Raw genomic sequence first — 16581 nt, 5'->3', positions numbered from 1 at the left:
CGCCGTCTTCTTGGTAAGCAACTCCAGTGTAGATTTGGTATTGCGTTTTAGGTTATTGTCCTGCTGAAATGTAAATTCATATATTGTGCCTTGTTGTAAAAAGGATGTACGTTTTGGAATCGTTGTACTCTGTACAGGCTTCCTTCTTTTCACTGTGTCAATTAGGTTTGTATTGTGGAGTAACTATAATGTTGTTGATCCATACTCTCTTTCTCCCATCACAGCGATTAAACTCTGTACATGTTTTAAAGTCACCATTGGCCTGATGGTGAAATCCCTGAGTGGTTTCCTTCCTCTCTGCCAAGTGAGTTAAGAAGGAGGCCAGCATCTTTGTAGTAACTGGGTGTATTGATACACCATCCAAAGTGTAATTAATAACTTCACGATGCTCAAAGGGATATTAAATGTCTGCTTTTTTATATTTTTTAACCCATTGGTAAGCATTGAAAAACCTCCCTGGTCTTTGTGGTTGAATCTGTGTTTAAAATGCACTGCTCGTCTGAGGGACCTTACAGATAATTGTTTGTGTGGGGTACAGAGATGCGGTAGTCACACAGAGTGGGTTCTTATTAAGTGACTTGTTAAGCACATTTTAACTCCTGAACTAATTTACGCTGGCCAAAACAAAGGGGTTGAATACCTTTTGACTCAAGACATTAAAGATATATATATACAGTGCCTTGCGAAAGTATTCGGCCCCCTTGAACTTTGCGACCTTTTGCCACATTTCAGGCTTCAAACATAAAGATATAAAACTGTATTTTTTTTGTGAAGAATCAACAACAAGTGGGACACAATCATGAAGTGGAACGACATTTATTGGATATTTCAAACTTTTTTAACAAACAAAAACTGAAAAATTGGGCGTGCAAAATTATTCAGCCCCTTTACTTTCAGTGCAGCAAACTCTCTCCAGAAGTACAGTGAGGATCTCTGAATGATCCAATGTTGACCTAAATGACTAATGATGATAAATACAATCCACCTGTGTGTAATCAAGTCTCCGTATAAATGCACCTGCACTGTGATAGTCTCAGAGGTCCGTTAAAAGCGCAGAGAGCATCATGAAGAACAAGGAACACACCAGGCAGGTCTGAGATACTGTTGTGAAGAAGTTTAAAGCCGGATTTGGATACAAAAAGATTTCCCAAGCTTTAAACATCCCAAGGAGCACTGTGCAAGCGATAATATTGAAATGGAAGGAGTATCAGACCACTGCAAATCTACCAAGACCTGGCCGTCCCTCTAAACTTTCAGCTCATACAAGGAGAAGACTGATCAGAGATGATCACTCTGGATGAACTGCAGAGATCTACAGCTGAGGTGGGAGACTCTGTCCATAGGACAACAATCGTCATATATTGCACAAATCTGGCCTTTATGGAAGAGTGGCAAGAAGAAAGCCATTTCTTAAAGATATCCATAAAAAGTGTCATTTAAAGTTTGCCACAAGCCACCTGGGAGACACACCAAACATGTGGAAGAAGGTGCTCTGGTCAGATGAAACCAAAATTGAACTTTTTGGCAACAATGCAAAACGTTATGTTTGGCGTAAAAGCAACACAGCTCATCACCCTGAACACCCTATCCCCACTGTCAAACATGGTGGTGGCAGCATCATGGTTTGGGCCTGCTTTTCTTCAGCAGGGACAGGGAAGATGGTTAAAATTGATGGGAAGATGGATGGAGCCAAATACAGGACCATTCTGGAAGAAAACCTGATGGAGTCTGCAAAAGACCTGAGACTGGGACGGAGATTGGTCTTCCAACAAGACAATGATCCAAAACATAAAGCAAAATCTACAATGGAATGGTTCAAAAATAAACATATCCAGGTGTTAGAATGGCCAAGTCAAAGTCCAGACCTGATTCCAATCGAGAATTTGTGGAAAGAACAGAAAACTGCTGTTCACAAATGCTCTCCATCCAACCTCACTGAGCTCGAGCTGTTTTGCAAGGAGGAATGGGAAAAAATGTCAGTCTCTCGATGTGCAAAACTGATAGAGACATACCCCAAGCGACTTACAGCTGTAATCGCAGCAAAAGGTGGCGCTACAAAGTATTAACTTAAGGGGGCTGAATAATTTTGCACGCCCAATTTTTCAGTTTTTAATTTGTTAAAAAAGTTTGAAATATCCAATAAATGTCGTTCCACTTCATGATTGTGTCCCACTTGTTGTTGATTCTTCACAAAAAAATACAGTTTTATATCTTTATGTTTGAAGCCTGAAATGTGGCAAAAGGTCGCAATGTTCAAGGGGGCCGAATACTTTCGCAAGGCACTGTATATATATATCTTTAATGTCTTGAGTCAAAAAGTATTCAACCCCTTTGTTTTGGCCAGCGTAAATTAGTTCAGGAGTTTTTTTTTCAAATTAATAAAAAATTACAAACATTTCCACTTGGACATTATGGGGTATTGTGTGAAGGCCAGTCACACAAATCTGAATTGAATCCATTTTAAATGTAGGCTGTAACACAACAAAATGTGGACAAAGTCAAGGGGTGTGAATACTTTCTAAAGGCACTGCATGTGATGTCGTGTGCTCTCTGCAGGTTGAGGTCAAGCTCTCCTCCACTTTGAGCCAGGAGAGATTAACATGCATTATTAATATAAGCTTTCTGTGCACATCCAAAGGCCAGCCGTGCTGCTCTGTTCTGAGACAATTGCAATTTTCCTAAATCCCTGTTTGTGGTACCTGACCACACAACTGAACGGTAGTCCAGGTGCGACAAAACTAGGGCCTGCAAGGACCTGCCTTGTTGATAGTGCTGTTAAGGTAGAGCAGTGCTTTACTACGGAGATACTTCTCCCCTTAGCTACTATCAATATGTTTTGCCCATGACAGTTTACAATCCAGGGTTACTCCAAGCAGTTAAGTCACCTCAACTTTCTCAATTTCCACATTATGTATACGAATATATAGTTCAGGGTTTAGTGAATGACTTGTCCCAAACACAATGTTTGTAGTTTTAGAAATATTTAGGACCAACATACCTTTCCACCCACTCTGAAACTAACTGCAACTCTTTGTTAAGTGTTACAGTCGCTGTGGTATCTGACATGTACAGTCGTGGCCAAAAGTTTGAGAAAGACACAAATATAATTTTCACAAAGTCTGCTGCCTCAGTTTGTAGGATGTCAATTTGCATATACTCCAGAATGTCATGAAGAGTGATGAGATATTTAGCAATTAATTGCAAAGCCCCTCTTTGCCATGCAAAGGAACTGAATCCCCAAAAACATTTCCACTGCATTTCAGCCCTGCCACAAAAGGACCAACTGACATCATGTCAGTGATTCTCTCGTTAACACACGTGTGAGTGTTGACGAGGACAGGGCTGGAGATCACTCTGTCATGCTGATTGAGTTCGAAAAACAGGCTGGAAGCATCAAAAGGAGGGTGGTGCTTGGAATCATTGTTCTTCCTCTGTCAACCATGGTTACCTGCAAGGAAACACGTGCCATCATCATTGCTTTGCACAAAAAGGGCTTCACACAGACAAGGATATTACTGCCAGTAAGATTGCACCTAAATCAACCATTTACCGGATCATCAAGAACTTCAAGGAGAGCGGTTCAAATGTTGTGAAGAAGGCTTCAGGGTGCCCAAGAACATCTAGCAAGCGCCAGGACCATCTCCTAAAGTTGATTCAGCTGCAGGATCGGGGCACCACCAGTACAGAGCTTGCTCAGGAATGGCAGCAGGCAGGTGTGAGTGCATCTGCACACACAGTGAGGCAAAGAATTTTGGAGGATGGCCTGGTGTCAAGAAGGGCAGCAAAGAAGCCACTTCTATCCAGGAAAAACATCAGGGACAGACTGATATTCTGCAAAAGGTACAGGGATTGGACTGCTGAGGACTGGGGTAAAGTCATTTTCTCTGATGAATCCCCTTTCCGATTGTTTGGGGCATCTGGAAAAAAGCTTGTCCGGATAAGACAAGGTGACCGCTACCGTCAGTCCTGTGTCATGCCAACAGTAAAGCATCCTGAGACCATTCATGTGTGGGGTTGCTTCTCAGCCAAGGGTGTGGGCTCACTCACAATTTGACTAAGAGCAACTTCTCCGAGAGCAACTTCTCCCAACCATCCAGGAACAGTTTGGTGATGAACAATGCCTTTTCCAGCATGATGGAGCACCTTGCCATAAGGCAAAAGTGATAACTAAGTGGCTCGGGGAACAAAACATCGATATTCTGGGTCCATGGCCAGGAAACTCCATAGACCTTAATCCCATTGAGAACTTGTGGTCAATCCTAAATAGGCGGGTGGACAAACAAAAAAACACAAATTCTGACAAACTCCAAGCATTGATTATGCAAGAATGGGCTGCCATCAGTGGTGAATTGACAGCATGCCAGGGTGTATTGCAGAGGTCTTGAAAAAGAAGGGTCAACACTGCAAATATTGACTCTTTGCATCAACTTCATGTAATTGTTGCTTGTGACCATGGTCCAAGTGAATGGAGTTGGTCTCTCAGTTTAGAAACAGAAGGGTTACAGGTTGTCCCGTGGTTTGTTAAAGTCAGATACTTTTGTAAGGAAAATAATTACCTGAGTGCAGAGCAGTGAATTTGACGATTTTGGTTTTGGTTTCTGGTTTTGAGAATGGCTTTATCTCAGAGATTAGGGTTTCTGAAGTCAGGTTGGGTAACTGGGGCTCCAGCGCTTATACTGCAAATTATTTTTCTTCAGCTAAGGAAGTTTTATGTAAAATAAATAGAAAAAAGTGTAAAAGTTAAGTAGTGGTGACAGTTGTTTTATTTTTTATTTCTTGTTGGGGAGATGTGATAGGGGGGGGGGGGCAAGGTTAGTGTTAGGACAAAAACAAATACATTATGAAGCAATTCCACACTCCATCCGCCAGGTGGCAGCAACCTTTTCCAGATGCTCAGCTTGGTAAATAAGCACATCAGGGGCCGCATTTATCACCATTGTGTAAATTTCACACACAATTTTTCTTGGCGCCATTTAAAAACTAAATATTGATATTTATTAGCTATGATTCAGATCCACGTTTTGGTACATATTACACTGCTCAAAAAATAAAGGGAACACTAAAATAACATCCTATATCTGAATGAATGAAATATTCTTATTAAATATTTTTTTCTTTACATAGTTGAATGTGCTAACAACAAAATCACACAAAAATTATAAACGGAAAAGAATGTATCAACCCATGGAGGTCTGAAATTTGGAGTCACACTCAAAATTAAAAGTGGAAAACCACACTACAGGATGATCCAACTTTGATGTAATGTCCTTAAAACAAGTCAAAATGAGGCTCAGTAGTGTGTGACCTCCACGTGCCTGTATGACCGCCCTACAACGCCTGGGCATGCTCCTGATGAGGTGGCGGATGGTCTCCTGAGGGATCTCCTCCCAGACCTGGACTAAAGCATCTGCCAACTCCTGGACAGTCTGTGGTCCAACGTGGCATGGTGGATGGAACGAGACATGATGTCCCAGATGTGCTCAATTGGATTCAGGTCTAGGGAACGGGCGGGCCAGTCCACAGCATCAATGCTTTCCTCTTGCAGGAACTGCTGACACACTCCAGCCACATGAGGTCTAGCATTGTCTTGCATTAGGAGGGACCCAGGGCCAACCGCACCAGCATATGGTCTCACAAGGGGTCTGAGGATCTCATCTCGGTAACTAATGGCAGTCAGGCTACATCTGGCGAGCACATGGAGTGCTGTGCGGCCCCCCAAAGAAATGCCACCCCACACCATGACTGACCCACCGCCAAACCGGTCATGCTGGAGGATGTTGCAGGCAGCAGAACGTTCTCCACGGCGTCTCCAGACTGTCACGTCTCTCACATGTGCTCAGTGTGAACCTGCTTTCATCTGTGAAGAGCACAGGGCGCCAGTGGCGAATTTGCCAATCTTGGTGTTCTCTGGAAAATGCCAAACGTCCTGCACGGTGTTGGCCTGTAAGCACAACCCCCACCTGTGGATGTCCGGCCCTCATACCACCCTCATGGAGTCTGTTTCTGACCGTTTGAGCAGACACATGCACATTTGTGGCCTGCTGGAGGTCATTTTGCAGGGCATTAGCAGTGCTCCTCCTGCTCCTCCTTGCACAAAGGCGGAGGTAGCGGTCCTGCTGCTGGGTTGTTGCCCATCTACGGCCTCCTCCACGTCTCCTGATGTACTGGCATGTCTCCTGGTAGCGCCTCCATGCTCTGGACACTAAGCTGACAGACACAGCAAACCTTCTTGCCACAGCTCGCATTGATGTGCCATCCTGGATGAGCTGCACTACCTGAGCCACTTGTGTGGGTTGAAGACTCCGTCTCATGCTACCACTAGAGTGAAAGCACCCCCAGCATTCAAAAGAGACCAAAACATCAGCCAGGAAGCATAGGAACTGAGAAATCAGGAGACTGTGGTCACCACCTGAAGAACCACTCCTTTATTGGGGGTGTCTTGCTAATTGCCTATAATTTCCACCTGTTCCATTTGCACAACAGCAATCAGTGTTGCTTCCTAAGTGGACAGTTTGATTTCACAGAAGTGTGATTGACTTGGAGTTACATTGTGTTGTTTAAAGTGTTCCCTTTATTTTTTTGAGCAGTGTATTTACCATGCAAAATATATTTGAATAGCATCTGTTTATAAAGCCATACATACGCATGTTTCCCGTTATTAATCAGACCTGTCACAAAACTTTGGCTCATGAAAGAGCATAAAACACCTCCATTCACCTTTTATGGTGACAAGAACGCCCTTTATCTGCTCAATAATTTGGAACTATTGGCATTATTAGGCCACGGCATGCAAAAGATATATGATTGTTCAATATTTTTGACTCACCACCTGGATTCGGTCTTATGCAGCAACATTTGAAATTGTGTTTTTTTTACATTGATAAAAGTAGAGACTCAGAACTACAAAATGGTATATCATACACTGCATTCGAGTAACAATGGGAAAGTTATTCTGCTTTGAAAATGTATCAACTTGTAAACTCACTTTTGAGAAAATCGCCTTTGAAAATGTTGGTATCTTGTGAAGAGCGCTTCTTTGTCAACACCCACTCAGCATCGTTCATACGCTCTTAAGCTTTAGCCCCACCCATCTCGGCGCACACACTTGGCGCTCTGGCCGATTATTTGTTTACCTCTGGATACCATGAAAACAGCATAACCAGCTCTGCTGGCAACAATTTCATTACGCTTTTTTGCCTGACAGCTTGACAGGCAGATTAGGATACTACAGTGAAAATGGTTAACTTTGTTCAAGCAAGGCCCCTAAACTCTCGTGTATTGTCTGCACTATGGGCAGCGACCATGTAACGCTTTTACAACATACAGAAAGAAGTGCACTGGTTATCAAGGGGCAAAGTATTGACATGTTTTTTTTTTTATTGAGAGACGAGCTTAAAGTTTACTTTACTGACCAAAATGTTTCACTTGTCTGGCCGCTTGCATGATGAGTTCCTCAAACAACTGACCGATCTGGGTGATGTTTTTCTCATCTGAATGATTTGAATCTAGGATTTCAGGGACTCTCCACAACTATATTCAATGTGCGGGACAAAATTGAGGCTATGATTAAGAAGTTGTTGCTCTTAGGTCTTTCCATCATTGTATGATTTTTTGTGTGCAAATTAACTCAAGCTTACGGACCATGTCAAATGTGATATAGCGAAGCATCTGAGTGAGCAATTACGCAGGTACTTTCCAGAAATGGACGACTCAAACAACTGGATTCATTATCCCTTTCATGCCCTGCCTCCAGTTCACTTACCGATATCTGAACAAGAGAGCCTTATCGAAATTGCAACAAGCTGTTCTGTGAAAATGTAATTGAATCAGAAGCCACTGCCAGATATCTGGACTAGGATGCACTCAGAGTATCCTGCCTTTGCAAATCGCGCTGTTAAGACACTGATGCCCTTTGCAACCACGTACCTGAAATGTCCATCCCTAACTAAACCATTTCACGACAAGATATAATTGCCAAAGGGGGCGGTGTTGCAATCTACTGCAGAGAGTTCTGTCTTACTATCCAGGTCTGTACCCAAACAATTTGAACTTTTACATTAAAAATCCATCTTTCTAGAAACAAGTATCTTACTGTTGCCGCTTGCTATAGACCACCCTCTGCCCCCAGCTGTGCCCTGGACACAATATGTGAATTGATTGCACCCCACATCTATCTTCAGAGCTCGTGCTGCTAGGTGACCTATACGGTGACATGCTTAACACCCCAGCCCATCCTACAATCTAAGCTTGATGCCCTCAATCTCACACAAATTATCAATGAACCCACCAGGTACAACCCCAAATCCGTAAACGCGGGCACCATCATACATATCATCCTTCTGTCCTTCATCCTTCAGATTCCTTCTGTTGAATCTGACAATTAATCTTAATGGTTGTACAGTCGTCTCAAATAAAACTGTGAAGGACCTCGGCGTTACTCTGGACCCTGATCTCTCTTTTGAAGAACATATCAAGACCATTTCGAGGACAGCATTTTTCCATCTACGTAACATTGCAAAAATCAGAAACTTTCTGTCCAAAAATGATGCAGAAAAATTAATCCATGCTTTTGTCACTTCTAGGTTAGACTACTGCAATGCTCTATTTTCCGGCTACCCGGATAAAGCACTAAATAAACTTCAGTTAGTGCTAAATACGGCTGCTAGAATCCTGACTAGAACCAAAAAATTTGATCATATTACTCCAGTGCTAGCCTCTCTACACTGGCTTCCTGTCAAAGCAAGGGCTGATTTCAAGGTTTTACTGCTCACCTACAAAGCATTACATGGGCTTGCTCCTACCTATCTCTCTGATTTGGTCCTGCCGTACATACCTACACGTACGCTACGGTCACAAGACGCAGGCCTCCTAATTGTCCCTAGAATTTCTAAGCAAACAGCTGGAGGCAGGGCCTTCTCCTATAGAGCTCCATTTTTATGGAACGGTCTGCCTACCCATGTCAGAGACGCAAACTCGGTCTCAACCTTTAAGTCTTTACTGAAGACTCATCTCTTCAGTGGGTCATATGATTGAGTGTAGTCTGGCCCAGGGGTGGGAAGGTGAACGGAAAGGCTCTGGAGCAACGAACCGCCCTTGCTGTCTCTGCCTGGCCGGTTCCCCTCTTTCCACTGGGATTCTCTGCCTCTATTACCCTATTACAGGGGCTGAGTCACTGGCTTGCTGGGGCTCTCTCATGCCGTCCCTGGAGGGGGTGTGTCACCTGAGTGGGTTGATTCACTGTTGTGGTCATCCTGTCTGGGTTGGCGCCCCCCCTTTGGGTTGTGCCGTGGCGGAGATCTTTGTGGGCTATACTCAGCCTTGCCTCAGGATGGTAAGTTGGTGGTTGAAGATATCCCTCTAGTGGTGTGGGGGCTGTGCTTTGGCAAAGTGGGTGGGGTTATATCCTTCCTGTTTGGCCCTGTCCGGGGTGTCCTCGGATGGGGCCACAGTGTCTCCTGACCCCTCCTGTCTCAGCCTCCAGTATTTATGCTGCAGTAGTTTATGTGTCGGGGGGCTGGGGTCAGTTTGTTATATCTGGAGTACTTCTCCTGTCCTATTCGGTGTCCTGTGTGAATCTAAGTGTGCGTTCTCTAATTCTCTCCTTCTCTCTTTCTTTCTCTCTCTCGGAGGACCTGAGCCCTAGGACCATGCCCCAGGACTACCTGACATGATGACTCCTTGCTGTCCCCAGTCCACCTGGCCATGCTGCTGTTCCAGTTTCAACTGACCTGAGCCCTAGGAACATGCCCCAGGACTACCTGACATGATGACTCCTTGCTGTCCCCAGTCCACCTGGCCATGCTGCTGCTCCAGTTTCAACTTCCACCTGACTGTGCTGCTGCTCCAGTTTCAACTGTTCTGCCTTATTATTATTCGACCATGCTGGTCATTTATGAACATTTGAACATCTTGGCCATGTTCTGTTATAATCTCCACCCGGCACAGCCAGAAGAGGACTGGCCACCCCACATAGCCTGGTTCCTCTCTAGGTTTCTTCCTAGGTATTGGCCTTTCTAGGGAGTTTTTCCTAGCCACCGTGCTTCTACACCTGCATTGCTTGCTGTTTGGGGTTTTAGGCTGGGTTTCTGTACAGCACTTTGAGATATCAGCTGATGTACGAAGGGCTATATAAATAAATTTGATTTGATTTTGATTTGATTTGATCCTAACCAACTTGCCCTCCAAATACACCTCTGCTGTTTTCAACCAAGATCTCAGCGATCACTGCCTCATTGCCTGCATCCATAACTGGTCTGCGGTCAAACGACCACCCCTCATCACTGTCAAACACTCCCTAAAACACTTCAGCGAGCATGCCTTTCTAATCGACCTGGCCCGGGTATCCTGGAAGGACATTGACCTCATCCCGTCAGTAGAGGATGCCTGGTTATTCTTTAAAAGTGCCTTCCTCGCCATCTTAAATAAGCATGCCCCATTCAATTTTTTTTACTTGTTTCTCTCAAGACCTGACTGCCCTTGACCAGCACCAAAACATCCTGTGGCGTACTGCATTAGCATCGAAGAGCCCCTGTGATATGCAACTTTTCAGGGAAGTTTGGAACAAATATACACGGGCAGTTAGGAAAGATAAGGCTAGCTTTTTCAAGCAGAAATGTGCATCCTGTAGCACAAACTCAAAAAAGTTATGGGACACTAAAGTCCATGGAGAATAAAAGCACCTCCTCCCAGCTGCCCACTGCACTGAGGCTAGGAAACACTGTGACCACCAATAAATCCACTATAATTGATAATTTCAATAAGCATTTTTCTACATCTGGCTATGCTTTCCACCTGGTAAGCGCTACCCTGGTGAACAGCCCTGCTCTCCCCACAGCAACTCGCCCAAAACTCCCCCACTTCCCCTTCACCCAAATCCAGATAGCTGATGTTCTGAAAGAGCTGCAAAATCTGGACCCCGGGCTAGACATTCTGGACCCTCTCTTTCTAAAATTATCTGCCGAAATTGTTGCAACCCCTATTACTAGCCTGTTCAACCCCTCTTTCCTATCGTCTGAGATTCCCATAGATTGGAAAGCTGCCGCGGTCATCCTCATCTTCAAAGGGGGAGAGCCAAACTGCTACAGACCTATATATATATATTCTACCCTGCCTTTCTAAGGTCTTCGAAAGCCAAGTTAACAAACGGATTACCGACCATTTCGAATCCCACCGTACCTTCTCCGCTATGCAATCTGGTTTCAGAGCTGGTCATGGGTGCACCTCAGCCACGATCAAGGTCCTAAATGATATCATAACCGCCATCGATAAGAGACATTACTGTGCAGCCGTATTCATCGACCTGGCTAAGGCTTTCGACCCTGTCAATCGCAACATTCTTATTGGCAGACTCAACAACATTGGTTCCTAAAATTGTCTCGCCTGGTTCACAAACTACTTCTCTGATAGAGTTCAATGTGTCAAATCAGAGGGCCTGTTGTCCGGACCTCTGGCAGTCTCTATGGGTGTGCCACAGGGCTCAATTCTCGGGCCGACTCTCTACTCGGTATATATCAATGATGTCGCTCTTGCTGCTGGTTATTCGTTGATCCACCTCTATGCAGACAACACCATTCTGTATACCGATGGCCCTTCTTTGGACACTGTTAACAAACCTCCAGATGAGCTTCAATGACATACAACTCTCCTTCTGTGGTCTCCAACTGCTCTTAAATGCAAGTAAAACTAAATGCATGCTCTTCAACCGATCGCTGCCGGCACCTGCCCGCCCGTCCAGCATCACTATTCTGGACGGTTCTGACTTTGAATATGTGGACAACTACAAATACCTAGGTGTCTGGTTAGACTGTAAAGTCTCCTTACAGACTCACATTAAACATCTCCAATCCAAAATGTAATCTAGAATCGGCTTCCTATTTCGCAACAAAGCATCCTTCACTCATGTTGCCAAACATACCCTCGTAAAACTGACCATCCTACCGATCCTCGACTTCGGCGAAGTCATTTACAAAATAGCCTCCAACACTCCACTCAGCAAACAGGATGCAGTCTATCACAGTGCCATCCGTTGTGTCACCAAAGCCCCATATACTACCCACCTCTGCTACCTGTACGCTCTTGTTGGCTGGCCCTCGCTTCATACTCGTCGCCAAACCCACTGGCTCCAGGTCATCTACAAGTCTCTGCTAGGTTAAGCCCCGCATTATGTCAGCTCACTGGTCACCATAGCAGCAGCCACCCGTAGCACACGCTCCAGCAGGTATATCTCACTGGTCACCCCAAAAGCCAATTCTTCCTTTGGCCGCCTCTCCTTCCAGTTCTCTGCTGCCAATGACTGGAGTGAACTGAAGAAAGAAAAAAAATCACTAAAGCTGGAGACTCTTACCTCCCTCACTAGATTTAAGCATCAGCTGTCAGAGCAGCTCACTGATCACTGCACATGTACATAGCTCATCTGTAAATAGCCCATCCAACTACCTCATCCCCATACTGGGGCGGCAGCGTAGCCTAGTGGTTAGAGTGTTGGACTAGTAACCCGAAAGGTTGCAAGATCGAATCCCCGCGCTGACAAGGTACAAATCTGTCATTCTGCCCCTGAACAGGCACAGGACCCACTGTTCCTAGGCAGTCATTGAAAATAAGAATTTGTTCTTAACTGACTTGCCTAGTTAAATAAAGGTGAAATAAAATAAACCTACATGAGTGGATTTTTGGCCCTCGCTAGCATGAAAACTAAATACAGGCAGACTGTTTGTGTAAAATTATTTAAGACAGACTCTCTTCATGTGCATCCTTTCAAGCACACCCTTCATTAACCTGTGGTGAGTTATTCACAATTTATGATGAACAAATAAGGTTTTATATGTAAGAAGGCCAAACAAATAGCAAAATTATTCATAATTTTTTATATAATATTAGCTCCTATCCACTGATCTAGAGGATAGGAGCTATGGGTTGTTTCTGGATTCTCCCTGGTAATTCAAGGCCATTTGAATATAACCTGGAGAGACAGTGCAGGGGATGAGTCACTACAGGGGTTTAGTCCTTACATAGCTTCCCCTTTGTCTGACTGTACTATTAGGCTTAGCCCATGTTGTTATTTCCTTCATATGGAGTGCTTTAGTTAGTCTCTGTCCCAAATGGCACCCTATCCCCTACATAGCACACTACATTTGACCAGAGAAATATGAGCCCTGGTCAAAAGTAGTACGCTATATAGGGAATAGCCACGCCCCGAGTGAGGTCAGAGAGGACAAAACTGCCCTCTCTCTCTCAGAGTGCATTGAAGGTCTGGTAAAGAAATTAACATGAGAAGCGTTTATTCACGGGGTGAAGAAAATTAACTCACCTCAGGACCAGAACATCGCCAGGCTGCAGCTGCGCGTGTAAAGTGGTTCGAACTCTGACTATCAACACGAGGTGTAGAGAGAAGAAAACTCCCCTCTCGGACAATCACTGGTACGGCTGATTAGCTGTCCTAAGTCAAATATCTAGAAAAGTGAATTTAAGTGGGACAATCCTCACTGGTACAGCTGATTAGATGTCCTAAGTCAAATGTCTAGAAAATTCAATTTAAGTGGGACAATCCTACTACTCTTCAAACCATCCTATTGTACTACTCTTCTCAAATCACCATAGTACGCTACTCACATCATCTAATAGGAACCTTCGACACGGCTGGCTAGCCTATCTTCCAAGGAGCATCTTCCAGAGTGAACAACAGTACAAGACAGGAAAGGGTCGACCCCTTTCAGACAATCAGAGCCTTACAAGCATGCTGCTTAAAAGGCCAATCCATCACCCTTCCTAAGGAGGGCTGGTTCCGACAGAGATAAACGGCAAAGGAAGGCATTCACTCGTAATTACATTCATGATTTCTTACTCCAAATGGGCAGGAGTTCGTGATTAGTCGTGAGAATAGTTTCTAAAATGTATCGAAGATAAAGGTCTCTTTTTCACCCTCCCTCTCCAAGTCGTTGTGTAACAAGCCGCCATATGTTGTGTCAGTTCGCTAGGGACCTTTCCTAATGTAGTAAGTGTGTATGTTATCCTGTGTTATTATTTAGTTAGATAGTAAATAAATAATTAAACCACTGTGTAGTACTGAATCCTAAGGCTGGGGTTTTTGCAGAACCAAGGAGGTTATGACTGTTCAGAATGATGATATGATAAGAGGTTATGATTAATATGTTGACTGTTTTATAGATGTGATAGGTAAAGACTTTTAGAGTTTAATTCGGGAGATGGTAACTCAAATTTTTTTCCTAATGAGTTAATTGTTACATGATTCATTTAAAATGAAGTCAAAAAAGTTAGTTAGCTGATTGGGTAAATAACAGTCATCAGATTAATTAAATTAAAGTCACGACACCAATAAGAAACAATCATATCCATTTTCTGTTGCAAAGCATTTAAAAATGTTGCGTGTCCTAATGAACACGGCCCAGCAGTCAGTTTCCATCTGCAGCTGGGCTACTCTATTCACTAGGCTAAAAGGGGTGAAAGTGGGCCATTCCTCTGTTCTACCAACATCAATATATACAGTGTATACTCCAGACCACAAAACAAAACCAATGGCTCTCATACTCAACACTAACTGACGCACATTGAATCTCCCACCGCTCATCCACATGTACACACTAGTATTCTTTATTAGCTGCTTCATTATGTCTCAAATCTAAAGAGCACAACACAATGTCCGCATTTAGATGTCTACAAGCATAGCTAGCCATGAGGGAGGGAGAAAGCAATAGAGGGAGGGGAGTAAGAGAGATGGAGAGAGCAACAGATAGAGATAAAGCAAGAAATATAATAAGAACAGATGGATAGAAAGAGAGAAAGGAGAGATAAAAGTAACATCCACCCACAAGATCTCTTTTGCTGGGGTTTTCAGTGCGAGCAGTAGTCAGCGAGTCAGGGTTGATGAGAAACAAGAAATGACAGAAGGGGGAGAGATAATGGTCGCCTCGGGGCTAAGAGTGCACACGGCTCAGGCAAACTGCAATGAAGGATGTCTAAAGGGCCCTGGCACACAGCCGGTGTTTGGATTCTTTATTGTTGGTCTTCTGAAAAGATTCTAAGACTTGCCTCATCTCGAATTATTTGTTTTTCAAGAGAATTGAGAACGGTGATTGCTGCCTTGAACACACTATTGTACTGTGTACGCAATAAGATGATTTATAAGTCATAGATTAGAAGCATGACCTGAATGTATTGATTTGATTTCTGTGTTGAGTGAATACAAGAGCCCAGCCATGTGTTGTGTTCATTAGGCACAAAAAGAAAGGAAATAGTCCAAAACAGGGAGATTCTATCTGAACTTGTCCAATAAGAAATGCTCATTTTCAATTGCAAAACATTTTTCTATGGTTTGTCCTAATGAACATACCCCAGGTGTGTCTAGTTGAGATGAGATATGCGTACCGATCATGGTGTTAAGAGACAGGTCCTGAATCTTCTTCTGGTTCTGACCCAGTGGTGAACCACAGAATGCCACAGGAGCGTAGAGGGGGGACACACCAGAGCTGAGGGAGGAAGGGAATTATTATAACTAAACAAAACATGTTCAAAGAGTGTGTGTATGTATGTATACACACCTAGGGTTGACCGTAGGCTTGGACACGTGGGCTTTGAGCTCCCACAGCATGACACGGCCGTCGCTGACCGTCAGGGCGGCGTTGTTCTCATTGACTGGACAGATGACCATCCGGTAAGGTCGCACGGTCTTGGTGACCCTGATGGCATCACACTGGGAACGCAGGTCATACACCAGCTCCTGGACACTCTGCTCTGGATCTGACGCAGCTACTACACACACACACACACACATTATGAGATGGGGAGTGTAGGAGGGAGAAGGAGAGAGAAAGAAAGAAATTGGGGGGAGAAAGATAACGCAATTGACTCCCCGCTTTCAGGGTCATCGGCACTTCTCACTAACAGAGAATAATGAGAATGTGAAAATATACAGTCCATTGACGTGCAAGAGTTTTGGGTTATTTACTGCAGTCTAGACTGCTAGATGGATGAATGGAGGAGTGATTGACAGATGGACAGAGAGTGTGAGAGTAGATTAGTTCTTTTTGCGAGAAGATGGATGAATGGAACAAATGAGTGACAGAGGTAGAGTAGAGGAGTTCTTGTTTTTGAGAGAAGATTGACTGACTGTGTGAGTGACAGTAGAGGAGGGGTGCTTGCCTGATTCGTCGGGTGCAGTGGTGGAGCGACACACCCTCAGAGTGATGCAGCCGTTCTCGTGGAGACAGAAGAGAGCGTCTCTTTGGGCACAGGGGATCACCTGGATAAAGGAAGTAGAAAAGAGAATGATGTGATTGGGTGAAAATATCCCCCAATCTCAAACTAGCCCATAGCCTCAAGCAACTCGCTTGGAATTCCCTCTGTTATCACTATCAGAGGGTGACGACAAGAGCGGTGAAGGGATAATATAATATGCCATCAAGCAGATACTTTTAACCAAAGCCACATAGTCATGTGTGCATGATTGTTTTTATATGGGTGCTCCCAGCGGTAATCCAACCCACGCTCATGACGTTGCATGTGACATGCTCTACCAACTTAGCCACAGAGAGATCAATAAGCTTGGTCGAAGTGGCTATCAGAGGG

At 44.1% G+C, this 16581-nt stretch overlaps 1 protein-coding gene across 1 annotated transcript in view; it reads right to left on the bottom strand.

The window, feature by feature from the left end:
- wdr11 (WD repeat domain 11) overlaps window positions 1-16581 on the bottom strand; it is a 141471-nt gene that overhangs the window by 89641 nt on the left and 35249 nt on the right. The window contains exons 7-9 of the mRNA XM_020481331.2: window positions 16156-16255; window positions 15555-15765; window positions 15382-15482 (exon numbers count right to left, since the gene is read on the bottom strand). Of these exons, the coding sequence (XP_020336920.2) occupies window positions 15382-15482; window positions 15555-15765; window positions 16156-16255 (412 nt within the window). The remainder of the gene's footprint in view (window positions 1-15381; window positions 15483-15554; window positions 15766-16155; window positions 16256-16581) is intronic.

This window comes from Oncorhynchus kisutch, linkage group LG4, assembly GCF_002021735.2.
Source record: "Oncorhynchus kisutch isolate 150728-3 linkage group LG4, Okis_V2, whole genome shotgun sequence".
Taxonomy (NCBI): domain Eukaryota; kingdom Metazoa; phylum Chordata; class Actinopteri; order Salmoniformes; family Salmonidae; genus Oncorhynchus; species Oncorhynchus kisutch.
The sequence above is the reverse complement of the archived record's forward strand: the minus strand, read 5'-3'. Positions and strand labels throughout refer to the sequence as shown.